The sequence below is a fragment of the Pteropus vampyrus genome, unplaced genomic scaffold (genome assembly GCF_000151845.1).
Source record: "Pteropus vampyrus isolate Shadow unplaced genomic scaffold, Pvam_2.0 Scaffold136, whole genome shotgun sequence".
NCBI classification, from domain to species: Eukaryota; Metazoa; Chordata; class Mammalia; order Chiroptera; family Pteropodidae; genus Pteropus; species Pteropus vampyrus.
Genome location: NW_011888917.1, coordinates 4,083,804 through 4,110,739, shown reverse-complemented (window position 1 = coordinate 4,110,739; position 26,936 = coordinate 4,083,804). Strand labels below are relative to the sequence as shown.

At 36.0% G+C, this 26,936-nt stretch overlaps 1 protein-coding gene across 1 annotated transcript in view; it reads left to right on the top strand.

The window, feature by feature from the left end:
• KDM4C (lysine demethylase 4C) overlaps nt 1-26,936 on the top strand; it is a 347,564-nt gene that overhangs the window by 17,037 nt on the left and 303,591 nt on the right. The window contains exons 2-4 of the mRNA XM_023535104.1: nt 13,393-13,553; nt 21,133-21,308; nt 22,417-22,531. Coding sequence (XP_023390872.1) covers nt 13,410-13,553; nt 21,133-21,308; nt 22,417-22,531 — 435 coding nt within the window. The 5' untranslated portion in view covers nt 13,393-13,409. The remainder of the gene's footprint in view (nt 1-13,392; nt 13,554-21,132; nt 21,309-22,416; nt 22,532-26,936) is intronic.

Here is a 26,936-nt window from a genome sequence, read left to right as displayed (position 1 = left end):
AGATAGGACAATGACTGAGGAAAGTTACAAGCTAGCCTCAACTTATGAAGAAGATAGGCTATGAAACCTAAAATATAATACTAGCATGGTTAATTCCACAATGTACAATTCTGATAATACATCATCATCAGGCTGGGTACATTCCAGAAATACAAGTTGGTTCAACATAATAATCATATTTAATCACAACAATAGATAAAGGTGAAAGCTCATAATAGATATAGAAAAAACATTTGGTAAAATGTTACATGTATTTGTGATTTATAAGCAAAACAAACAGAAAGCAACAAAAACCTCCTACAGAAAGTAGTAGAACATTTTTAACCTGTACTTATCTATACACAGTAAACATTATTCTGATGAATAAAAGAAACATTCCCCTTATAATGACAGTCCACTGTCATTACGTTAGCACTAGGATGTTCTAGTCAGGTCAATAGATGAGAAGGAGAGATAAAAATAAGTATTGTGAAGGAAACAACAAAAAAATCGCTATGTTAATTTTCATATAATAGACTAGATAGAATTATTAAAGAATCTAGACACAAATTATTGGAAACAATAGATTATAGGCAAGGTAGCTGGATATGAGATCAATTTAAAAATGACATTTTTATGTACCAGCCACTAAAGGAAAAACACTTAGCTTAAAACATATCATGCTAAAGTAGAAATGTTCTTTTTAAAACAAATATTCTATTTGTTAATTTTTAAATTTTCAAGTACAGTTGACATGCAGTGTTATTTTATATTAGTTTCAGGTGTACAACATAGTGGTTAGACATTAATATAATTTATGAAGTGATTCCCCCTGATTAGTCTAGTACCTACCTGGCACCGTATATAGCTATTACAATACTATTTACTATATTCCCTGTGCTGTACTTTACATCCCCATGACTATATTGTAACTACCAATTTGTCCTTCTTACTCCCTTCACCTTTTTCACCCACTAATCCCCTCCAAAAGAGACTTTTACATTACCCAGCACTTCAAGATATGCTCCTAGACACCACTGCCTTATTCACAGCATGGCTGGTGTGCACTGTGTATGGACCGAGGACCCCCTCCCATCTGGCAGCCATCAATTTGTTCTCTGTATGAGTCTGTTTCTGATTTGTTCATTTATATTATTCTTTAGATTCCACATATAAGTGAAATCATATCGTATTCTATCTTTCTCTAACTTATTTCACTTAGCATGATACCCTCTAGGTTCATCCATTTGTCACAAATGGTAAAACTTCATTCTTTCGTGTGACCGAATAATATTCCATTGTACCACATCTTTATCCAGTCATCTGTTGATGGACACTTAGGTTGCTTCCATATCTTGCCTATTGTAAATAATGTTGAACTGTACATAGGGATACATATATTTTTTTGAATTAGTTTTGTATTCCTTCGGATAAATACTCAGAAGTGGAATTGCTGGGTCATAAGGTAGTTCTGTTTTTAATATTTTGAGGAACTTTCATACTGTTTTCTATAGTGGCTACACCAATTTATAATCCCACCAGCAAAGCACGAGGGTTTCCTTTCTCTACATCCTCTCCAGCACTTCTTGTTTTTGACGTATTGATGACAGCCATTCTGACAGGAGTGAGGTGATATCTCATTATGGTTTTAATTTACATTTCTCTGATGATTAGTGACATTAAGTATCTTTTCATATGTATTGGCCATCTGTATGTCCTCTTTGGAGAAATGTCTTTTCAGGTCTTCTGCCCATTTTGTAATTAGATTATTTTTTTGGTGTTAAGTTGTATGAGTTCTTTATAAATTTTGGAAATTAACCCCTTAATGGATGGATCATTGGCATATCTCTTTGCCCAATGGGTCGGTTGTCTTTTCATTTTGTCGATGTTTCCTTTGCTGTGCAAAAAACCTTTAGTCTGATGTAGTCCCATTTATTTTTTCTTTTGTTTCCCTTGCCCGAGGAGATATATCTGAAAAGAAATTACTGTTAGTAATATCAGAGAGTTTACTGCCTATGTTTTCTTCTAGAAGTTTTATGGTTTTGAGTCTTACATTTAAGTCTTTAATCCATTTTGAGTTTATTCTTGTATATGGTGTAAAAAAGTAGACTGATTTCATTTTTTTGCATGTATCTGTCTGGTTTTCCTAACTCCATTTATTGAGAGACTCTTTACCTAGTATATTCTTGCTTTCTTTGTCATAGATTAATTGACCATATAGGCATGACTTTATTTTTGGGCTCTATATTCTGTTCCATTGAGCTATATGTCCGTTTTTATGCCAGTACCATGCTGTTTTGGTTACTGTGTAGTATAGTTTGATATTAGATAGTGTGATACCTCCAACTTTGTTCTTCTTTCTCAAGATTGCTGTGGGTATTTGGGATCTTTTAGGATTAATTTTAGGATTGTTTGTTCTAGTTCTGTGAAAAATGACATTTATATTTTGATTGGGATTACACTGAATCTGTGGATTGCTTTGGGCAGTATGGACATTTTAATGATGCTAATTCTTATCCATGAGCATGGTATATGCTTCCATCTATTTATATTTTCTTCAGTTTCTTTCTTTTTTTTAAAGTTGTTGTCCACTTTCATTGGCCAATATAGCACAGAGGACATTGTCTGCAAATTGAGATATCATCAAAGAGGAGATGGTGGAGGCTTTTTCTTTATTACTCTCTTTTAAATTTAGATTCTTTAGTCTTTCTTCAATGTCTTATAATTTTCTGGGTACAGGATCTTTTACCTCCTTGGTTAAATTTATTTCTAAGTATTTTTATTTTTTGATGCAATTTTAAATGGGATTGTTTTCTTAATTTCTCTTTTTGATAGTTCATTATTGGTAAATAAAAATGCAACCAATTTCTGTATATTAATATTGTATCCTGCTACTTTACCGAATTCATCGACCAGTTCTAATAGTTTTCTTTGGACGGCTTTCGCTGTGTCCCATAAATTTTAAGTCATTGTGTTTTCGTTTTCATTTGTCTCAAGGTATATTTTGATGTCTTCCTTGATCTCCTTGTTAACCCATTTATTGTTTAGTAGCATGTTATTTAGTCTCCAGGTATTTATATGTTTCTCATTTTTTTTCTTGTCACTGATTTCTAGTTTCATACCATTGTGATTGGAGAATACGCTTGGTATGATTTCAGTCTTGCTAAATTTCTTGAGACTTGTTTTGTGGCCTAACATGTGGTCTATAGTGGAACATATTCCATGTGCGCTCGAAAAGAATGTATATTCTGCTGCTTTAAGGTGAAATGCTCTAAAAGTATCAATTAAATTCATCTGGTCTAATGTGTCATTCAAGGCTACTGTTTTCTTGTTGATTTTCTGTCTGGATGATCTGTCCATTGATGTCAATGGAATGTTAAAGTCCCCTACAGTTACTGCATTACTTTCGATCTCTCCTGTTATGTCCATCAATATTTGCTTTATAAATTTAGGTGTTCCTACAATGAGTGTACAAATGTTTACAAGGGTTATATCCTCTCGTTGAATTGATCCCTTTTTATGTAGTGTCCTTCTTTGTCTCTTGTTATATAGCCTTTGTTTCAAAGTCTATTTTGTCTGATGTAAGTTGCTACTGCAGCTTTTTTTTTTCATTTTTATTTGCATGAAATATCTTTTTTTCATTCCTGTAGTTTCAGTCTTTCTGTGTCTTTTGATCTGAAGTGGGTCCCTTGTAGACGGCATATGTACGGGTCTTGTTTTCTTATCCATTCAGCTACTATACATATATGTGTATACACACACACACACACACACACACACACACACACAGACATATATATGTATATATATATATTTTTTTCTTTTTGTTTTTCTCTCTGTTTTATAAATATATTACCCTACGTTTTTTGTTTGGAGCCTTAATTTATATTTAAAGTGATTATTGGTATGTGCGTAGTTGTTGTCATTTTATTATTCATATTTATGTTCTTTTTTCCCCCCTTCTTCTTCTTAAAGAAGTCCCTTTAACATTTCTTATAATACTGATTTGGTAGTAATGAATTCCTTTAGCTTTTTCTTGTTTGGGAAGCTCTTTATCTCTCTTATTTTAAATGATATCCTTGCTAGAATAGTCCTCTTTGTAGGTCCTTACTTTTCATCACTTTGAATATTTTGTGCCAGTCCCTTCTGGCCTGTAAAGTTTCTGTTGAGAAAGCAGCTGACAGTCTATGGGAGCTCCCTTGTAGGTAACTAGCTGCTTTTCTCTTCTTTTAAGATTGTCTCTTTGTTTTTAACCTTTGACATTTTAATTATGATATGCCTTGGTTTGGGCCTCTTTGAGTTCATCTTGTTTGGGATTCTGTGTTCTTTCTGAACTTTTTTGTCTTTTTCCAGTTTAGGGAAGTTTTCTGTAATTATTTCTTCAAATAGCTTTTCAACTTCTTGTTTTCTTTCTTCTCCTTCTGGTATCTCTATGATGCAAATGATGGTATGCTCATGTTGTCCCAGGGTCCCTTAAAGTATCCTTTTTTTTTTTTTTTTTTAATTCTTTTTTCTTTTTGCTGTTCTCATTTTTCTTCTGCTACTTTGTCTTCCAAGTTGCTGAATTGATCTTCTGCTTCATCTAATCTGCTGTTGATTTCTTCTAGTGTATTCTTGATTTCAGTTTTTGTATTTTTTATTTCTGACTCATTCTTTTTTATGGTCTCTGTGTTTTTCGTTTTGTGTGTATGTGTTTACTACCTCTTTGTTGAGATTCTCACTGAATTTATCTATTCTTCCCATAAGCTTGTTGAGCATCCTTTCAACCAGTGTTTTGAACTTTGCAGCTGGTAGATTGCTGTCTCCATTTTGTTTAGTTCTTTTTCTGGAGTTTTGTCCTGTTCTTTCATTTGAGACATGTATCTTTGTCTCTTTCTCTTGGCTGCTTCTCTGTGTTTTTTTTTTCCCCCTATATATTAGGTAGATCTTCTGCTACATCTCCCAGTCTTGGTCGGGTGGCCTTATGTAGTACTTATCACGTGGGACCTAGTTGTACAGTCTCCCTGGTCATCTGAGTGGGGTGCTCATGGAGTGTCCTTTGTGTGGATTGTGTGTACCCTCCTGTTGTAGTTGATCCTTGATTACTATTGGCATGCCAGTGGGTGGAGTATGCCCTCAGGCTGACTGGCTGTGAGGATTTGGGTGGTGGAGCTAATCAGGTGGTGCTCTGTTGTGGTCTAAAGGCAGCAATGGGGTGTGTTGGTTCTGGGGCCTCTTGAGAGGGGCTCCACTGCAGCCCGAGGTCAGCTGCTGCTTGTAGTTCCTGATTGGAGCTACAAAGTGATCCACAGTTAGTAGTTTCCTGTGCTGTGCCAGGAGGAATATGGGAGAGGCCAAGGTGTGACTTGAGGTTGGCTGCCACCTGCGCTGGGTCAGGGGCCACTCCGCAGAAGGCACACTGCACACCGAAGACAGCTACTTTCTGCCGGGGGCCTGCAGTCTTTGGAGAGTTTTTAAGAAAGTTTGCAGTACCAGCCCAGGCACAATTGCTGAAAGAGCCACGGGCCGTGCGTGGGTGAGTTGGGTGGAGTGGGGTCTATGGAAGTCACCAGGGTGGAGTGAGTGTTGTTTACTTGGTTAATGCAGATTCAGATTTGGTGCCTGCTTGTGCCTGCAGGGTGTGTGGAAGAAAGGCTCAGGGACAGTGGCAGACTTCACCCGTAAGTCACAGAATTCCGTCTCTTCCTGTATGGCTCCCTTGATCCACTGTCCTCTTGCTGGATCTCAGGATGAATGTTTGTGAGCGAGTGAGTCTGTGTGTGGGCCCTTTAAGAAGATGTCTGGGTTCCAAGCAGCCCTCCATCTCAGCAGATGGATGGAATCCCCTGTGATTTTCACAGCCAGCTGTTGTGAGGACTCCTTTTCCTGGCATGGGAGCCTTGGGCTGAGGAGTCTAGTATGGGCCTGGGATCCCTAACTCTTCAGTGGGGACCTCTGCAGCTGAGATAGCTCTTTTGATTTTCAAATGCCACACATGGGTGTGGGACCAGCCTGTCTGGTCCTTTTGCCCCTTTTACCAATCTCCATATGGCTTTTTCTTTATAGCCTTAGTTGTAGGAATTCCGTTCACCTGGTTTCCAGATGGTTTTCCAGGTTGATTATTCTATAATTTAGTTGTAATTTTAATGTGGTCATAGGAGGAGGTGAGCATAGTGTTTACCTACTCAGCTATCTTGACTGGAAACCCAATAAATTTTCTATTTGAATATTAAAACAAAATGATTATTAAAAAAAACCCAACAATGTCATTAATGACTGAGACAGGCTCTGGAAATATTCCAGATTAAAGAATACCACAGAGACATGACAGCTACAAGCAATACCTATCCTTGACTGAATTCTCTACTGGAACTAAAAAAAATGCTTTAAAGGATATTATTGGTTTATTTGACAATTGGAATACAGAAGTTAGAACAAGCATTGGATCTATGTAAAACTTATTAGTTGAAAACTCTACGGTACCTACGTAATGACCCCTGTTCTAAGGAAATGCATAGTAAAGTTTTCAGGGGAAATGGCCATGATGTATGCAACTTACTCTCAGATGGTTCAGAAAAAAAATCGTATACATATACACACACAGTATTCTACTCTATTTACTTTATCATGTTTGTATACGTGTGTATGTGTAGAGAGAATACAAGTTGATAAATCAAATAGGGTAGAATATTAATAGATAATTCTGGGTAAAGTGTAATGCAAGTTTTTTTTCTATTACTGAAAATTTTCTGTAAGTTTGAAATTATTTCTAAAGAAAAGGTTAAAAAATACTATTTACAATAGCAACAGTAGAAGAATAAACCCACAGAGCTTTATGTTTTTCTTTAACTCAAGTTAAATTCCATCATTGATTTGACTTTCTCCTAAAGCAGGGATGGAGGGCTGGGCAGTATCAAGAGATAAAAGAAATAATTATGTTTAGCCACGAGGGGAGATTGACAATTTTTGACCTGATGTTATTTTTATGCCTGTGTTATAAGACATAGAATGGTTTTTTACAAAAGACATTGAATAGTTTTTATTTTGGTTAAAGATGTACATCACAAAGAATGATGTACATGTCTATTATTTCTACTTAAAATTTATACATTTATTTGTCTTTTTGTTATAAGGCAAAGCCTTTTCTTTGAGTAAAGATTAGAGTCTTAGTCTTGCATTTTCTTTTTTTGCATAAACCGTACTCACCATATAGCATCTACCACATTTGGTTCTTTTTCATTTTTTTATTTTTTATTTTTTTTAAAGTAGAGTGAGAGTTAAGGCCCTTCAAATCCTTCTAGATTTTACAAATAATCCCTCTACCCACTAGTCTTTTACTGTTGGAATTCTGACATTTCATTTGACATCTTGTTTTTTTGATCATCTAATCTCCACTGGATCTTTCCAAAAGATTCACCTAAAGAGAAAGTGTTGTGGCCGCCAGCCCCCGAAAGACACACGGACCACCAGAAATCAGTGAGTTATAGGAAACATGCTCTTTATTCAGCCAGCTAGGTCTGCCAGGAGTACACAGACCCCAAATTAAGCAGCCCCGAAATGTAGAGGTACAGGGTTTTTAAGCCCTAAATCCCATTCCTCATTCTGTCTTAAACACAAAGGTCTATTTTTCTCCTATTTACTACCTGTCAACTCACAGGTCAGGTGCGCAAGCGGGGCTACAGAAGCAGAAAGCTTATTGTTAGAATGTTATGTTCCCATGGGTGATAGCCTATGTTCCCATGGGTGATAGCCTATGTTCCCATGGGCGATAGCCAAGCAGTAATTTTCCAGCCAGCACAAAAGATTCACCATAACTATTTTGTAGAAACAATAACATTGTTGTATTCATACTTCATCTATCTGTACTTAAAGATATTCCTCATTCCTTTTATGTTGCCTGATCTGTGTTGGAAGAACCAACTCGATCCAACCAGGCCCCTATTGTTGGGCACTAAGGTAGTGTAAGAGATAGAGAAAGGGAAAACCAGGAAATGACAGATATAAATAAAATTTGACTCTGAAAAGTTGATGCAAGGCCAAAGTGGACACACATAAGTAAATTAAATACTATATGTGAGATTTAGTCCTTAGAGGAAGTGGCAGGTTTGCAACTTGAAGCAGTTACCCTGTGAGCATTTCATGTAAAGAGAATTGCTTCTCTTGACCCACTGAAGTCTAGGCCTGGGTGTAGTTTGACCCAGGAAAGGATGTCATCCTAGATGAAGCCAAGGGTGAATCCTCAGGGCAGCTTTGTTGGTTCCAATACCCTCTTCCGCATACTTACTCTGTGACAACGACAGCCTGAGTGACCCACGTATCTGTTAATCCTGAGATGACAGAAAAGGGCAGCCTTCAAAGTCTGATGTCCCTGTTGTAGTTCAATACATGTATAGATGTGCTCATGGCCAACATAAAATTTTCAAGAACCAATTGAGAAAGATGAAAGAATCCAATGGGAGTCAGAGTATTATGAGTTTCAATATTGATAAAGCTGGGGTTGGGGAATGTGGCACTTTACTTCTTTTCCTCCAGTCTGACCCTTGATGCCTGTGTTAGTTTGCTAGTGTTGCCGTAATAAATTGCCACAAGGGCTGATGGCTTAAAATGAGAGAAATTTATTCTTTCACAATCCTAGAGGCTAGAAGGCCAAAAATAGGGTGTCAGCAGGTCCATGCTTTCTGTAAAGGATCTAGGGAAAAATCTCTTCTGTACCTGTCTCTCAGCTTCTTGTGATTGCCAGCATTCCTTGTTTTGCAGCTGTATGACTTTAGTCTGCCTCCATTGTCTCATGGTGTTCTTCCCTCTGTGTCTGCCTGTTCTCTTATAAGGACACCAGTAATATTGGACTAGGGTCTACCCTGTTTGAATATGACCTCATCTTTACTTGATTACATCTGCAAAAACCTTGTTTCCAAATAGGGTACATTCACAGGTATTGGGGGTTAGGTCTAACATGTCTGTTTTGGGAGACACAGTTCAACCCATAACAATGCCTGACCGAGGCAGTCTGCAAAGCATACACTGGAGTAGAGTGGCTGGAGTAGAGCAGGGTAGTAGCATCTGCCTGGCCTGAGCCTTGGCTGCTAATTCCTTTTAAAATCTCACTGTAGGGAAGGAGGAATGAGTGAGGACTGAAAAGAATGGCCTCTAGGGTTTGGGTGAGACCTCATAAGAAACCGTGGAGGAGGCTCGAGTAGTGTTCTCTTCTAACTGCCTTGGTTAATTTTCTTTCTAGCCTAATGTATTATCTGCCTGCCCCGAACGTTGTATCTCACAGGGGGTTGCGCTCAATAGCATATCCTAAAATGTTCTCGCCAGAGGCAGTCAGCAGTGCAGACCAGTTCTGTGTCAGCCATTGTCTAAGAAACGAATACTCCCATGATGAGAGCTGTCAGTTTTTACTCTTCTCACAGAAATTATTTAAATGACAGGACACAGATCAGAAATACAGGAAATGCATAAGGAAAACAGTATAGCATATAGATTTAATTAAACAGGAAAACGCCAGCCTCAGGTTCTTTTTTTAATTACCAAGTAAAGACATTATTAGAATAAGGAGAACAGATGTTTTTCCTTCATGATAAGGTAAAATTTGCAGATGAGAAGCTTGGAAGAGTTATATAAGCATGAATCAGTACTGGACTTTTCTTCACTTAATGAAAAAATCTTTAGTTCATTAAGAAAAAAATTCTTAGGGTTCTTGGTTTAAGTGTTCTCAAAAACATTGAAGCCAGCTCTATGGAAACAAAGTAACAAAGTTATCATAGATATCATTGTCACTCACTTTAGGGACTCAGTCTCTAAAGAGGTGTAGCATTAAAAAAATGATTATTGCATCACCTTCAGTTTAAAATCTCTGACCAGGAAGCATTATTGCAAGAACATTTTATACCTATTGTCTTGCTTGGCTCAGAGAAATAAAGGTAAAAGAGAAAGAAGGGGGTCTGGGACTTTGATTCTAGCAGCATGATTAAGTTTAATAATGATAAATGCGGATTAGGAAAAACTTAAAGGAGCAGAAAATTTATAAACTATCATTTAAGGGTAAAGAATGTAAGTAGGCAAAATGAAATGAAGTTAAATATCCAATAATGATCAATATCACTAATAATCAAAGAAATGAAACAACATCAGACTTTTTTGCCAATCATATTGTCAAAGATTTGGGTGATGGGAGTAATATTAAATTTTTAGCTGCTTTAACATATTTAAAAATTTTATACATACTTAAATTTGATGATCGTGTAATCTTTATGGAGTCAATCTAAACTTTACAGGTTGAAAAAGATCTAAAACATAAGCCAGCTAGGTCTTTAGTATGTGTATCTAATTTGTAGGTAGAACTAGTTTTGTGTAATCAAGGGAATGATGATGCTAGGAAGAGGCAAAGTATATTTTACAGACGAGTTAGCAAACTAGGTCAAGGGCTGAGGTTTAATTCTGATTGTTATTAATTTGCTGCATATATTAATAGTCTCATTGCTTCAATTTCTTGTCAGAGCCAATATTTTATTTTTTAGACCACTTCTCACTTCTATCAGGAAATTTTGTTCAGACTATATGTGCAATCTGACCACTTCTCTCTGCTCACCACTGGTCCAAGTCACCACTTTTACCTTGCCTGGATTGGTGTAAATTTTCTTTGTTCTTCCAACCTTGTCATTTTTTGATACAACAGCCAGAATGATGAGCTAGCTCACTGCTCTGCTTAAAATCCTCAAGAACTTTCCTTAGAAAGCAGTGTCATCTCCTTGAATGGACATGCATATTAGAGTGTCTAGAATGGGAATGTACAAGAAAGGAAGGGAGCACAGGATTACTTTCCCTCTCAAAAAAATGCAAAACGACTTTCCTCTTTTATCTTCTTTCTCACCCCTATCTCCTCTCATGCCTTCTCCTCTCTCACCCTCATCTCCTCACCCACTATTCTCTCCTTTGCTTTATCTAGTAGTTCCTACAACACTTACTTTTTCACTATTCCTTTAATAGCTGAATAGCTGTTGCTTCAGCCTAAACTGCTCTTCTTCCAGATATCCTCATGATTTATTCCCTCCTTCAGGCTTCTGAAAATGCCTTCCCTTGCCTACCCTGTATAAAATATCCCCACTTCCTATTTGCACTTTATATCCACTTACCCTGGTTTCTTCTTCAGAGCACTTATTCTTATTTATTGTCTGTTTCATTCTACTACTGTTAGGATTTCATTTCATTCCTTCCTTAGTGCCCACCCAACAATCTGGCATTTAGTAACTACTTGTTGAATGACTGGCTGGATTTCCAGTTCCTTCTTTAGTGGCTTCTTTCTTTGCTTTGAGAAATAGGCAGGCCACTCTTGTTCTTTGGCTAGGGAAAAGGTAACGCTGCCTTCTCTGTACCAAATGTTTCTGCAAAGATTATCTAGGGGCTTCTTTCCTTTACTCACTATGCAGAATTTTATGTTCTGTTATTCTTTACCAGTCAAGCAAAGGAATCTGTTTTCTAAGTAACATGTTGGGACCAGTACTTCCCTTTTTCCTGCATTTGGTATCATTTTGTGTAAATACTTTAATAACATTTTGGCATTTATTTATTCCTTCATTCAGTTAGCAAATAGTTATTGCAGCAGATATTATGAGCAAGACTGGATTCCAGACTGGATGTCAGGATTTAAAGAGATGGAGAGCCTTTCTTTTGAGGACCTTAGAGCTCAGTGTGTGGTCAGACGTGTCAGCCACTGGGACAGGCAACTGCTGTAAGAGGAAAGCAGAGAGGGAGGTTGAAACACACAGGATGGTTCACCTAGGCCTGCTCCAGAGCGTTGAGAATTTTGGCAGTGGGCAGGAGTTTGCCAGGTGAGGAAACAGTAAAGGATGCTTCAGTGGGAGGGAATAATTTGGGCAAAGGCATAGGGAATTGTATTTATTTAGAGAAAAACAAATCAGTGAGTATTGTTGGAGTGTAAAGTGTAGTGTAGGCTGTGGTGGAGGACAAGGCCATAATAGTTATGTAAGGGACTGACTTGGAAGCTTCTCAAGGATTATTTGTTTCTTGTATAGGGGTAGACTTTGGTCCTGCAGCCTGTGGATTTGGTATATGTATCTGGTGGGGAGGTGGCCTGGGAGATTTTGGCTTTTGCATGTCCCCTCCCTTTGGAAGGGATAATACAGGATATTTTCTGCCATGTATTAATATATCTTCATGTAGATTGTTTTTTCCTTTAGATTGTAAGTTCCGAAAGGGTGGCAGGGTTTAATTTTGATATATGTCATTTTCCTTACATGTACTTTATGAGATAGACACTTAAACCTTAAATGAATGATAATCACATCTTTATCTGTAGCCCTGATCTGTTTTAACATTGCACGTTTTCCCTTCATCCCTCACTTCCCAATTTTTTTTGGGGGAGGGGTCAGGCAAGTTAAATTTATTTAAAAAATCAATAAAAGGAAAACTTTGTTCCAAGAAGATTTGTTGTTTGAGTTGTTGGATGCCAGGCACTGTTATTGCATCTGGAAGTGGGATGGGGGTGGGACGCCTTTCTGGGGGAGGCACACCAGTGCTTCTTATTCACCTTTGCAGTCCCTCTGCCTGGCACATACTAGGTGTTCAGTAAATGTTTGCTGAGGAAGCATCCTGTGCATTGCTAGCAGGATTAAGTTCATGTTTTCATAGCATAGCCTACTAACTTTTCTACCTTGATCCTCTGTAGTCTTTTCTTTCTAAGATCCCTAGACAAACTAACTTCTTTCCATACTTGCAATACTTCCAAGTATTTCCACTGCCAGGACTGCTCTTTGTATCATCTGGCAAACTCCTACACCTTCTTATAAGTCTTAACTCTGCTCCTTTCTGAGTAACTCAGGTGTACAGTTTTGTATTGCAGTTTGACCTCTAAAAAGTGAGTGTAGATAATGGAGACATACCTTACCCCTTCCTGTGTCTCTCTGATACTTTAGCCTGGTTCCTGGCAGCTTTGCTGAATAGATGGTTGGAAGTTACTATAGGAAAGCATGTAATGACAAGTGGAAGCATACTTCAGTAAACTCTGTGTTGGGGATGTTGCATTGTCCATGTTCTATTCCACCTAACCTGGGCCTTAATACAGATGCATGTATGAGAGTCTTTTTCAGAACTGGTACTTAGGAACAACACCTTTTGTAAACTTGCAAATTCCTTCATTCTTACTAGGAAGGATTTTGAGGAGGCGGGTGATATAATTAGGTCAGTGATTAAATCCCAGGAATAGGAGCTTGGGAGGAGGGGTGGCTAGAGGCATTTTTTTTCCCCCTCCAAAAGTCCAGGGAGAGATGAGGGAATTATAGGGTGGTAGAAGGGAGTGGTAAGTAACTAAAAGATTTCCTGCTGGGGAAACTTAATGTGCCATTTGGGAGAAATGACCGCCAACCTTAACCATGTAATAATTCATTGCTTATGACCAAATCATCTTCTCTGCAGAGACTACGCCAGCCATCATGGAGGTGGGGCCGACGGAGAGTCGTCTGAATCCCAGCTGTAAGATCATGACCTTCAGACCCTCCATGGAGGAGTTCCGGGAGTTCAACAAATACCTCGCATACATGGAGTCTAAAGGAGCCCATCGGGCAGGCCTTGCAAAGGTGATTATCCTCAATTCCTTTAAACTGGAATTGTTTCTTGCAGAAGCTTTGTTCTTGTTAATCCATATGGAGCACTTGGTTTCTTCAAAGAAGATTAATTATTGTATTTTTCTTTTAACGCTTTCTATTAGATTGTTTTCTGGGCTTTTTTTTTTTGTTGTTGTTGTTGTTTTTAAAAAAAACAAAAGCAGTTCATAGAAACCACAGAGAACCATATACGGATTTTAGAGATGTGAGAATATTCCTAACTTTCATCAGTTTCTCATAGAGGACAGTTAATAACCACTACTCCTTTCCTTCTCTCCCTCCTCTGTTCTGTTTTTTCTTCTAAATTTTTTTTTTTTTAATATTGAGATACAGTTTACATACCATGCAAAATTTTTTTTTTTTTAATATTGAGATACAGTTTACATACCATGCAATTCACCCATTTAAAGTATGTAATTCACTGGTGGTGTGTGTATTCATAGACTTATGCAGTTATCACTGATATCTAATTCCAGAACTTTTCTTCACCCCAAAAAGAAACTGTACCCATTAGCAGTCAGTCTTTATTCCCTACCATGCCCATAGACCTAGGCACTGACTACTTTCCTTCTCTTATTGATTTGCCTATTCTATTTTGTTTTCAGTTCTTTGTTTACCAAATGTGGAGAGTGCCTGCTATGTACCAGGCACTATACCATGTGTGAGGGGAGGTGAGGGGACAGACCAGACAAAGCTCCTGTTCCCATGGAATTTATGTTCTAGTGGAAGCATGTTAGGGTGGTGAGATAAGGATGTAAAGAAACCAACCTTTCAAGATGTGGGGACAGAAAGAATAGCAAGTCCAGCGACCTAGAGGCTAACCTGAGTTTCATGTATGGGAAGAATAGGAAGATGGTTTGTGGAGTTGGGGCTCAGTGAGCAAGGGAAGAGGATTGTAAGTGAGGTAAGAGGCCTGGAAGGGGCCAGGTGGTGTTGGGCTTGTCTCGTTATAACAAGGTTTTGGGGGTTTTATTGTAAGTACAGTGGGAAACATTGATGTCTTAGAGAGGAGAAGAGGACGTGGTGGCTGTTTGTTTATTTGTCATTTTGTGACAATAATTTGGAAAGATAGCTGTGGCTTCTATGTGTGAAGAATGAATTTGTCGGGGGAGGCGGAGTGGAAGCAGGGAGTCCTGACAGGAGTAGTTGTGATATGCTCAGGGTCCTAGGAGTGGTCACTAAGGTGCTGAGGACTGCATTGTGGGTTTGCACCCACAAACCCAAAGTTAGAGCTTTGAAAGAGAGATCATCCTCTTTGACTTTAACCTGAGATGGACTGTGTGTTCCTTCCATACTGGAAATCTATTTCAATTTAAAAATTTCCCTCAGAAGAATATATTTTAGTGCTCCCACTTATTTCATTTTATCATTGGTCTAAATGTTAAGTTTATAGTCTGGGTTTCTGTAGACTTGTACATCACCACATAAATTCCCGAGCCCTGGCAGGGCCTGCTTGACTGTGACTGGGTCTTGGGCTCTCCTTGGAATCCCCATCTCTACAGGAAGGTCCAGTAGTGTTGAGAGCAGACAGTAGCAGAGGAGAGAGCTTCCAGAACTGCAAGGATCACTGTTCAAGGCCTCTTCCTGTATCTGGCTGCCGCTGGTTGTAAGCCAATTCATAGGTTGTTCTGGCATCTACCCCCTGAGGTCTGTCATTTTGTTATATATGGTTCAGGTGCCTCCTAGAAAAGATCTAAAATTGAGGGAAATAAAAAAAAAATTGGGGGAAATTAAGTTGAGTGAAGGTTTATTAGGGGTGAATGAGAAGCAAGGAAGATAAAGGGAAAACAAATTCAAAGTAAAGGTTTATAATGAATTTCTCAGATGAGCGATCCTTACTTTAACTACTTTATTGGGTTAGCTCTTTTAAAGATCTCATTTTTGGAACCTTAGCAATTTCACATTAACTTGGAGGAGAATAATCATTCTGTAGTTAAGGAGAATGATATCATTTCAGAATCATTTGACAAACAATTTTGATTATAAACTCAAAATAGGTTAGAAAAGACTTGGGCATTATTTGGGTGGAGGGGAGTTGGGGTCGTCATCCCCTTCTTTGAGTTCTGAATGCAGCCCTTTGTTCTGTTCATCTCTCCCTTTTGTTTCTTGAAAACATATACCTTACTGTATTCCACTGAGATTAGTGACTATCCTGTGGCAGAGTGGCACATTTAGTAACATAAGAGGTAGTGGCAAATGCCCTCATAAGGGAATGTCAGGCAGAGTGCACCTGTGCCGCTGTCGGCATTATGTAAGAGAACAAGGTTAATGAGAACTACAATTAGTTTTCTGAATGTTGAACAAACACACACCTGAGCCCAGACTTTTACGTGAGACTCATTGAGCAAGTTGTAGATATTCATTTATTCAGTGTTGCGATAGTTTCCTTTTACTTGTTCTAGGAATACAGTGAACTATTGGTTTTTAGTCATCTTGCCATCTTTCTATCAAGTCACATAAACTCAGTTTTACCTATTTTCCCTCTTTTTCTGGAAGTTGCAGCAGTAGTAAATGTATAAAAGTGCATCTAATCAAATCAGATTATAAAAATCAAAACTATTAATGTTGCTAGTTTGCTTTGAGGGCTGGGCTAGCCCTGGGGATCAGAGCCACCCATGAGATTCTTTGTTAATGCACCACTTAATGAATTAGTTTTGATTTATGATTTGAAGAAAATGGTTGAGTAGTTTCATAAGCGACTTTGGCCTCAGATTACAGTCTCGGTTTTTCTTTTATCAACATCTTTTAGATTTAACTTTCATTTTCAGAGTGATAGATTTGACGCCCAAAGTTCTATCTACAAAGTTGGCAGTCACGTTGGGAAAAGTGCAAAGAATGACAGCCTCCTTACATGTACAGCTTGTATTGTTTTTATGGAGGAAGATTAAGATGAACCATTATTATATATGAAGTATTTGAAATTCTTCTACAACAGTAACCTGGACCTACACCCTCCTGAGCCATAGGTTATGCACATTATGTAGTTTAATGAATAAACTAGAGAGTACAGATAGTGATCTATGCCTTCAAGGTGAAGGAAGATTGTAAGAAGCACCACATTTCCTCCTTCTGTTTCCTCAGTAGGTAGATGGTAGTAATAGCAACTTATTTCAAGATAAATAGTGCAAATACAAATTTTAGTTGAAAATTTGCTACTGGGTATAGGGCCTAGCCTGGGTTTGGGGAAATGGTGATTTAAAATATATTTTTTTATTTTTGTATAATCTGGAAGATAACCTTTGGGTTCCTTTATGTAGATTCATTAAATACAAAGGTTTAATTTTGGAATTTTTAAAAATCCTAAGTATGTTGTACTTCTATTTCCTATGTAAGAACATCTGATATATTAAGATTTAAAATTACAGTCCCAAAGTAAGATTTTGTTATAGGCCTGAATGTGCAGATTTTTAAAGTTCTGTCTGACCACTTTAGTCAAAAATAAATTAACACATGCAGTAAGTACAAAGACAATATTTAGATTTTTGTAAATTCATTCTAATTTTTGCTTCTCTAACTTTTGAAAAATAAAATGGCTCCAAAACTTCATTTTGGGTAAACAACTGTCTTATTTTTCACAAGACGGGAAATATTTAACTCTAAACATAATATTAATTTTGATTGTAGATGTGCTTATTTCCAAAAAGGAGTAAATCCTTTCTTTACTCTTAAATCTAACCCTAATCATGAACCTGACATTAGCTTTCAAACTCTAAACTTAACTCTAACCCTAACACTGAGTGAATCCTATGCCTACCTAACCCAAACTCTAACCTAACCTCTCACCCTAACACTAAACCTAACCCTATACCTAACTCTAACCCTAATCCTAACCTTAGCTCAAACCCTAACCTTATCTCTAACACTAACCCTAATAGTAACTTCCTAACCTTAACCATAGCTCTAACCCCAATCCTAACTATAACCTTAACCCTAACGCTAATACCCTAACACAAACTCTAATCTTAAACCTACCCCTAACCCTAATTCTAACCCTAACTTTAAAACTAACCCTGATCCTAACATTAAACCTAATGTTAAACCTAATCTTAACGTTTTAATCCTAAACTTAACCCTAAAACTAAACATATCCAGAACAGTAGCACTAACCATAAACCTATCCCTAATGCTAACTCAATCTCTAACCTAACCTCTAACCCTAACCCCACACCTATTCCTAAAGTTACCATAACACCAGCTCTAATCCTAACCCCAAACCTACCCTAACCTCTAAACTAACTCTAACTTAAACCTGTCAACCTTAAACTCAATCCTAACTTTAACTCTAACCCTATACTAACCACAACTCTAATTCTCTCCCTAACCCTAACCCTAACCTATAATCATAGCAATAAACCTCAACCTAAGTATATCTGTAATCCTAACCCTAACACTAATTCGACCATAACCTTAAATTTCTAACACTAACCTTAATTCTAACCCTAATGTTTAACCCTTACCCTATTCCTAACCCAAAGCTGAACTTTACTTCTAACCCTAACCCTAAACCTATTCCTAAACTGAACCCTAATCCTAGCTCTAACCCAATCCCTAACCTATCCTGACACTCACTGTAACCTTAAACCTATACCTAACTTCAATCCTAACTTTAACCTTCACCCTACACTAACCCTCACACTAACTTTAAATACTTATCCTAATCCAGACCTGTAATCATCAATTTAACTATCATACTATCTCTAAACATACGCACATTCTTAACCCTAACCTTAACACTGTTATTGACCTTAACGTTACACTAACCTTAACCCTAACATATAATTGTAGTTTTAACCCTAACTCTAATTTTAATACTAAAACTAACTCTACCTTTAACTTTCTAACCTCAACCTTAATCCTAAACATAAACTTAATTGTAAGTTTAGTACTGACCCTATTCCTAACCCAAATCCTAAACTAAACTTTAAAACAAACTCTAACACCATACCTAACCCTAACCTCTTATCCTAAACATCACTCTAATCCTAAAACCAACTCGAACTGAATCTGTAACCATAACCCTAACCTAATTCTAAATTTAACCCTAATCATAACCCTTACCTTAATCCTAAACTTAACCGTATATTTCTAACCCTAACCTTAACTTTAACATTAACACTAACCCTAACCCTATACCCATCCTTAATCCTAAATCCATGTTTGATTTTTTTTGAATTACTGACTTATTTCTGATGAAGAAAGTTAGTATTTATAACACTTTAAATATAACCTTCTCTTATATCAGTGTTTTCAAGACAGTATGATATGTTTATCCATATCCATTTGGCTTGTTTGTTCATATTCTTTTAAAGTATCAAGTATTTGTTTTCAGTAGCATATAGTGTAGTTGTCTATAGTCTCATTTTAAACTAATATATCTTAGAGGAAGTACTGAGTTAATACTGTCATTTATCAGCTGTGTAGTGTTTCCTAAATCTCTCATCTTTTGACCCCAAGTTTCTTCATCTGATGAAGCTTGACCTAAATCTTTCACAAAAGCCAGTTGCAGATACATTGTAGATATAAAGGTGAAAGACAAAACCTTAAAACTCTTAGAATATAAAATAGAATGTCTTCATACCCTAGGGTAGGAATATCAAAGTAGTACCCATAAAGACAAAAAATGAACACATTGGATTACATTAAAATTAAGAACTTATGTTTATCAAAAGATACCCTTAAGAAAGTTGGAGGGCAAGTTATGGGTAAGAGGAAGTATTTGATACACATACGTGTAGATATTTACAGATATGCACACACACAACACACACATGTAAGCATAATCAAAATATATAAAGAATCCCTGTACATTAATAAAAAAAAAAAAAAGACTAAGTGCAATAGTAAAATGGGCAAGAGACTTGAATAAGCACTTTACAAAAGAGGATATTTATAGGATCAGTGAATATATGAAAAGATTTCTTTAGTATCAGGAGAATGCAAATACACAATCGGGTATCATTACACACCTACCAGAAGGACTAAAATTTAATTGAGCAACAATACAAAGTAATGAGAATGTGGAGCATCTCATGCATTACTGGTAAGAATGTGAATTGGTCCAACCACTTTGGCAAAAGTTTGATAATAACTACTAAATTCGATGTACACATATTCTACATCCCAGTAGTTTCACCATTGGAATGTTTACGTATGTATGTGTACTGTGTGTACACATGCAGCAGCAGATATGTACAATAATATTAATAGCAGTGTCATTTGCAATGGCCAATAATTAGAAAAAACAAGTGACCACCATTGGTCACCAATTTATAAATAAGTATACGAAGGAACAGTGAGTATGAATGAAATTAATAAACTTCAGCTATACAGCCCATCATAATTGAATCTCACAAAAATATTGAGTGAAATATAAAAGATAAACCTCAAAGAATATATGTATGTATATATGGATGACTACATTTCTGTATAGTTCAAGAACTGGTGTTAGGGGTGCATACCCAGGATCAAACTATATAGCCCAGCAAGGAAATGAATACCATAAATGCCATGATAGTGGTTCCCAGTTGGGCAAGAAGGGATGTGTTTGGAAAAAGGCTCTCGGAGGGCGTCTGGGGTGTGAGTAGTAGTAGCCTGCCTCTTAAACCTGGGCAGTGGGTATTCTGGTGTTTGCTTTATAATAGTTCATAAACTATTATAAAGCAACATATTTATGATTATGTATTTATGATTATGTATTTTCTGTATGTGTGATATCCACATTTTACAGTTAATTGTTTAAAAAATTTATCTCGAAAAATTAAAACAACTTCTAAAGGTAGATAAATTCCAACTGTAAATCATGACTTAATTCATATCTTTGTCCCTTCTAATTTTTAATCACGTGAATATGTATTTGTAGTCTTAATGTTTTCTCATCTTTTCATTATTAATAATTGTGTAAATACTATGGGAAAACAGTGGTGGGCTGAGTCCCCTCATCATACAGGCACATAAGAATTGGTAGTTGACATCTTTTTCCTACTCTATGTTCAGTGACGTCATGTTGGTAAGCTCAAATTGGCCATGGTGGGAGTAGTTACTATGGAAATAGGCAAAAGCTACGAGTCAGGGTTTCAACCACCTTCCCAGAAAGCTGATTGTTAACATTTACTAGCACACCACTCTGCTGTTTGCCATATTTTTGTGAGAGGCATTTAAAGAAAATGATATGGACTAAGCACATATTTACTTATTTTTCTCATTAATGTAAATAGTACCGGAATTTCAGAAGTTATTTTACTTCTGTGCATCTCTCAATTTTACATTTAAAATTGAGAAGTTAACAGTATCAACTAAAAAATGAATTTAATACAAATACAGTATTTGATATAGTGAGTACTCGGTGAATTTTACTGTTTAAAATAAATCGTATCAGTCAGGTGAATATTTGGAAAAAAGAGAGCATTTCCCTTAATGTGAATCTTTACCATTCTTTAACACATTTGTCATAGAAATGCTGACACATTCTTCTCCTATATTCTGTTGAAATATGAAAGCTAAATATATACCTGGAATATTTTTAAGATCATATTTTTAAAAATTTTATTTTTAGGTGATTCCTCCTAAGGAGTGGAAGCCAAGGCAGTGCTATGATGACATTGATAATTTGCTCATCCCAGCACCGATTCAGCAGATGGTCACAGGGCAATCGGGACTGTTCACGCAATACAACATCCAGAAAAAAGCCATGACAGTGAAGGAGTTCAGGCAGCTGGCCAACAGTGGCAAGTGAGTGGATTCACTTTGTTATTTTTATTTCTTTCATAGATATACATGGACCTGATTACAAACCAAGTAGACAGAGGAACTTGTAATGAAAATGAAAATGAGTCTTCTGCACAATCTCTTGGAGTCTTAATTTAACTGTTTCTATTTTCTGTTCTTCAAGTGTTTGCCTACTTACATTTAGTTTACTGCTAAGAAAATTGTTCCTCGTGTTATACTATTCCGAATAACTGTAAATGAGTTTTCTGTCTTTCCATTGTCATGAGTTTTTGATTATACTCATGATTCATCTTTCTTAGGCAAATTTTCTGCTTTATGTGGCAATATTTAAGTCTTCATCGATAAGTTATACATATTAAAAAATGAATAATTTTAAAAAGAAGATCTTCGAATGACTTGAAGGGCCACCATTATTATATTAGTTGCCAACCGTGGATTGAAAATATTAGAAAACAAAGGTTGCTGCTGACATTAACTATGTAGTTAGGCCCATGATGGTTGCATTGGTACTGAACATGTACAGATTTTTTTTTCTTACCGTTATTCCCTAAACAATACAGTATAACAACTATTATACTACATAGCACTTACATTGTATTAAGTATTATAAGTCATCCTTTTTTTTAATAAGTAATCTTGAAATGATTTAAAGTATATGAGAGGCTATCCCTAGGTTATATGCAAATACTACACCATTTTATATAAGGGTCTTGAGCATTTGTGGTTTTTGGTATTTGTGGGGAGGTTCTGGAACCAATTCCTCGTGGATACTGAGGGACAGCTGGATAGTATAATGGGTTAAGGATTTAAAAAATATTTTGAAAGCTAATATAATGAATTTTTAACTAATTTTCTGCGTCTATTGATACTTTCAGTAAAGTATTTTCTTAGTCAAAATATGAAGTTTTCATAGTTATTTGGGAATCATAAGAGTATGCAAATATCTATGATAAATACATTTTATATTTACCTGTTAGGTTTGACAACATGAGTTGCCTACACTATTTTCATTTTGATAGGCTTTTCTTTAGAAAGTGATTTATATCAAATAGGTGGAGAAAATCTTAAAATTGTCTTACTAGTTTGTATTTTGTTCATCTATCTTTTTCAGATATTGTACTCCAAGATACTTGGATTATGAAGACTTGGAGCGCAAGTACTGGAAGAACTTAACTTTTGTGGCACCTATCTATGGTGCAGACATTAATGGGAGCATATACGATGAGGTATATTTATATTATAATAGGCTTGTGAAGGATCATTTCATGTTACTATTTTTGTTACCATTTTACATAGTTAAGAAGTAGTCATTTGTTGTGCTTTATGTAATTCATAATTCCTCACAGGACAAGAAGAAATAAAGACACATCAGTAGGATTTCTGCAGCTGGTAGTTTTCAAACTGAAGCCAGTTAATTGTACACATACCTGATTGTTCAACAGTATTTGGCTATCTGGCTAATCTTTATATTACATTACATTTTTAAAAAGGCAAAACTCATTATAAAAATATTAGAAAACAGGAAATATTATCTATCCATAATAGCTACGGCAAAAGCAACATTTTAGTATGTATTCTTCTAGTAGTTTTCTCCTAATCCTTTCAAAAAGTATATTTCAACAGGCTTATATTTTCCTTTTTCCCCACAGACAAATTGTGAGAATTTTTTTAAAAAGTACATATTATTAGGTTTTCTAGTTATTTTTCATGAGAGCATAATCCACTAAATACAATCTAATACTTTTTGTCTCTACCTGATACTTGTAAACCCTATTTAAAAAAAATTTTTCCTTTCTGAAATCTTTTATCCCTCTCAAAATAGTGTTCTATTTTGAAAAATTTCTTGCCTAGCAAAAGGCTGAAGTAATGCAAGGAACACCTGGATCACCTGGATACTCTTTGCTTAGTTTTACCAATTGTTAATATTTGGCAAATTTGCTTTATGTTTTTCGCTCTGTCTTTGTCTCTCCTGTAACATTTGAAAGTAAGTTGCAGACATCATGACAGTTCACCCTTAACTATTTCAGCATGTGTCTATTAATTACAAGGCAATTTAACATTTATATAATATCATCTAATGTACAGACAATATTCATAGATCTTTAATTTTCCCAATACTGTTCTTTATTTTTTTTTTACCATTTGAAGGATTCGGTCAAGGATATTCCTTTTTAATTAACAAGTGATCTGTAGGGTGGTACTTAGAGACTAGATGAATATCCTTTTTACCAATAGCCTTTCACCTAGTGAATTTACATCCATTGATAATCCTTGCATGGGTCAATTATTAAGTATTTTTAAAACTTTTATATTTTGAAATATAGAACAAGCTGGAAAGTGCATAAAACGTGATCTTAGAGCTTCATTAATTATTGTAAGGTGAAAACCTATGTGCCATCACTGACATTAGGGAAAACATTATCAGCACCCCAGAGTTCCCCTATATGCCCTCTTTACCTATCATACTCTCCCTCCTTTTTTTAAGGATACTCACTATTTAGACTTTATGGTAATCACTTCCTTTTCTTTAAAAATGATGTCTATTGTATCTTGTTTCTGAATTTTATATAACTAGAAGAATCATTCGGTACATATTCTATTTTGTCTGCCTTCTGTCATACCTTATTACGTTTCTAAACTGTATCTTGTGTACCTGGAGTTTATTTATTTTCATTGCCGTATATTATTCTATTGTATGAATGTACCACAGTTTATTTATTTGTTCTGCTACTAATGATCGTTTTGGTTGCCTCAAAACTTCTTTGAACGGTTTGCACACGTTTCCCAGGTCATGGAAGCATGTGTTTCCATGGGGCATATGCATAGGGGTGGTTTTAGGGTGTATATGTGGTTAACTTTAGAGTAAAATTATTTTCTAGTTCACACATTCCTATAGCAAGTTAGCAAGTTCCCATTGCTCCACATTCTCCCTGACACTTGTCATCAGTCTTTTAATTTTAGCTGCTCTGTTGGGTGTGTTAGTAGTATTTTCTTGTTTTTAATTGTGTTTTTGATTCCCCTCCCCCCATTTTCAATGGCTGTTTGGATTTTCCCTTTATCAAAGTGCTTTATTAAGCCTCTTGTACATTTTTTGTGTGTGTGTGTCATGCTTTTTTTACTGACTTACAGTTTTTTGTACATTCTGAATATGAGGTAGTGTCATAATTTTAGATTTTCTGTATGGATTTCCAATTATTGAATACTGTTATTGAAAGGACCATTCTTATTTTTGAATATGGACCGAGTATTAGATGATAATGTGAAATTCTGTTGTCCTATTAGATATAATTATGATGGCATGGTGGCTATATATATATTACATATGTATATAATATCAATTGAAGATGCTCACCTGAAAAAATATACAGGTGAAATAACATAGGTCTGCGATTGGTTTTTAAGATATTGCAGAAAATAAAGTGGAATGGTTATAGTTGAATGAAGATTGGCCTAAATATTAGTAATTGAGGCTGGATGTTGGATTACGTGGTGTCTTAAATATGTATGTGTTTGGATGAAAAATAAAAGTTCAAAAAAGAGAAAACATCTTTTCCCCATTCTTCTTTTGGATTTTCACTAGTATAAGTGTAACCACTGTATTAAGAATTTTTTGGTTATTAGTAAGGTAGTATATACCCATGTAGAAAAATGGAAAAATAGGGAAAAATATGAAGAAAAAAATTTCTCATAAGCTTACCAAACAGAAATAACCTTTTTATATCTTTTTGGCCTTTTATGTGAGTGTATATTTGTGTATGTGTTTGCATATATGTACATTTTTCCCCACTAAAGACCTGAGGAGGTTTTAACAATATTTTGTCTTTAGAAGCATTTTCAGTATTGCTCTCCAGGGGATCATTTCAGTGTATTCTACCTCTAGCCATCTTTAGACTGCCAGTTTCAAATTGAACCTTGTATTAAGTCATTGCTAGATTTTTAGGTATTTCAATTCTAAGTGCATTCTTATTGATTTATTCTTTAATGTTAATAAATCTTTTTATGTTTAACATGCTGTGGTTAGTTACGTTTGGGAAAGTAAGGGCTTCTGTAAGGCTTCCTTACAGAGCATGACACCTTGTCTTATTAAACCAGCGTCTGGTTTTCCATAGAAATGGGTGAAGGCATGTAAATATGGCCGATATTTTACAGCTGAGGCCCAGAGAGGTTAAATTGCTTTTCCAAAGTTCCAAGGCCAGTAGAGGGGCTGCCAGAAGTTCTTATCCCACACACCAGTTTTAAGGAAGCAATTACATATAGTCAATTTCATAGTTGTGGAAATGTGTTAAACTAGGTCAATGTCAACTAGAAATTTCCTCTGAGCTGATGGTTTCTTTTGTGCCTTCTCTGTGGTTTCTTCCCTATGGTATCCTGGCAAGTTTTCAGGCTTCTGAAAGGAAGACTGCTCTTAGGAAAATCATCCAGATCCTTGGCTGAGAGGTTGCATGTCTGAGTGCTCTAAAATAAAATAAAACAAAACTGAGTGTAAGTTATTTTTTCTAACCACTCCTGGGGATCATTGAGTTCTTTGTTCCTTTTCCCACATATAATTAAGAGTTAGAAGCAGCATATTTGGGATGATTTTCAGAACAATTGATGTGAAAATGCCCTGAACTAGCTTTCCATATTTGATAGTGAAATAACAATTGTTTCCTGCACAGATGAGACTGATGGACTTTGGTTTACTATGTTTATCAATGTACTTACTGCTGGTGTTTGAAAATCAGTTACACATTGGCATTGCTTCAAGGGAACATTGACTTTAAACTTCAGCTTTGAGTAACAATTGTTATTAAAATCCAATGAACATAATCCACTGATTTTATATATGCAGTTTTAAAACATCCTCATCATTTACAGGTTTGGGAGCCAGGAATCTGTTATTTCAATAGGACTTACAAGGCATAGTATTTCATGGAATTGCTGTAGACTCTGCGGGAGCATTTAGTAGCTCCTGAGCTGAGCTGACATTTTCAATGCTTTTGTACCATAAAGAAAGACATGAGAGAGATGTTGTAAACTGTTACTGGTAAACAAAACCAATCATACTCAAGACACCTAAATTCAAACAAATGAAAAATAACTTGTATGTACCCCCTTGAGGTAGATGGAGAGTAACAAGAAAAAGAATGCATTAGAGTGACGAATGAATGAATATAAGAATAACCTGTAACTATCAGGAATGTCTGAAATTGTTGCAGTGAATGTGCATTGAAAAAGCCCATGTATTGTTTTGCTCTTTACTATTGTATCCTTGCATTGTTTAACTGTTCACCTCAATATTTAAATTGTGTTGGGAACTGGCTTGTTATGGTTCATGGCATTATTTTGAAAGAGATTATAGTCATCAAATCGCAGTTCACTTTTCCCCCTACTTTCTATTTTTGGCTATTTCTTTTCATCTTAAAAGAATGATTGAAAAACCATAGCTTTTTTTTTTTTTTTTTTTTTGGTATGGGTGCGAGTTCTTGGAGAAGGTGTGGGGAGGTAAGAGAAATAGTTTGTTCAGGGTACAAAGATCGATAAGGATACTAATTCTCAAATAATTTCCAGAGGGGCAATAAGGTATAATGAACTTGGCCATAAAGGCAAATATGGCGTTCTATGTGGAGCCGGGAGGAGAGGCACTTCGAG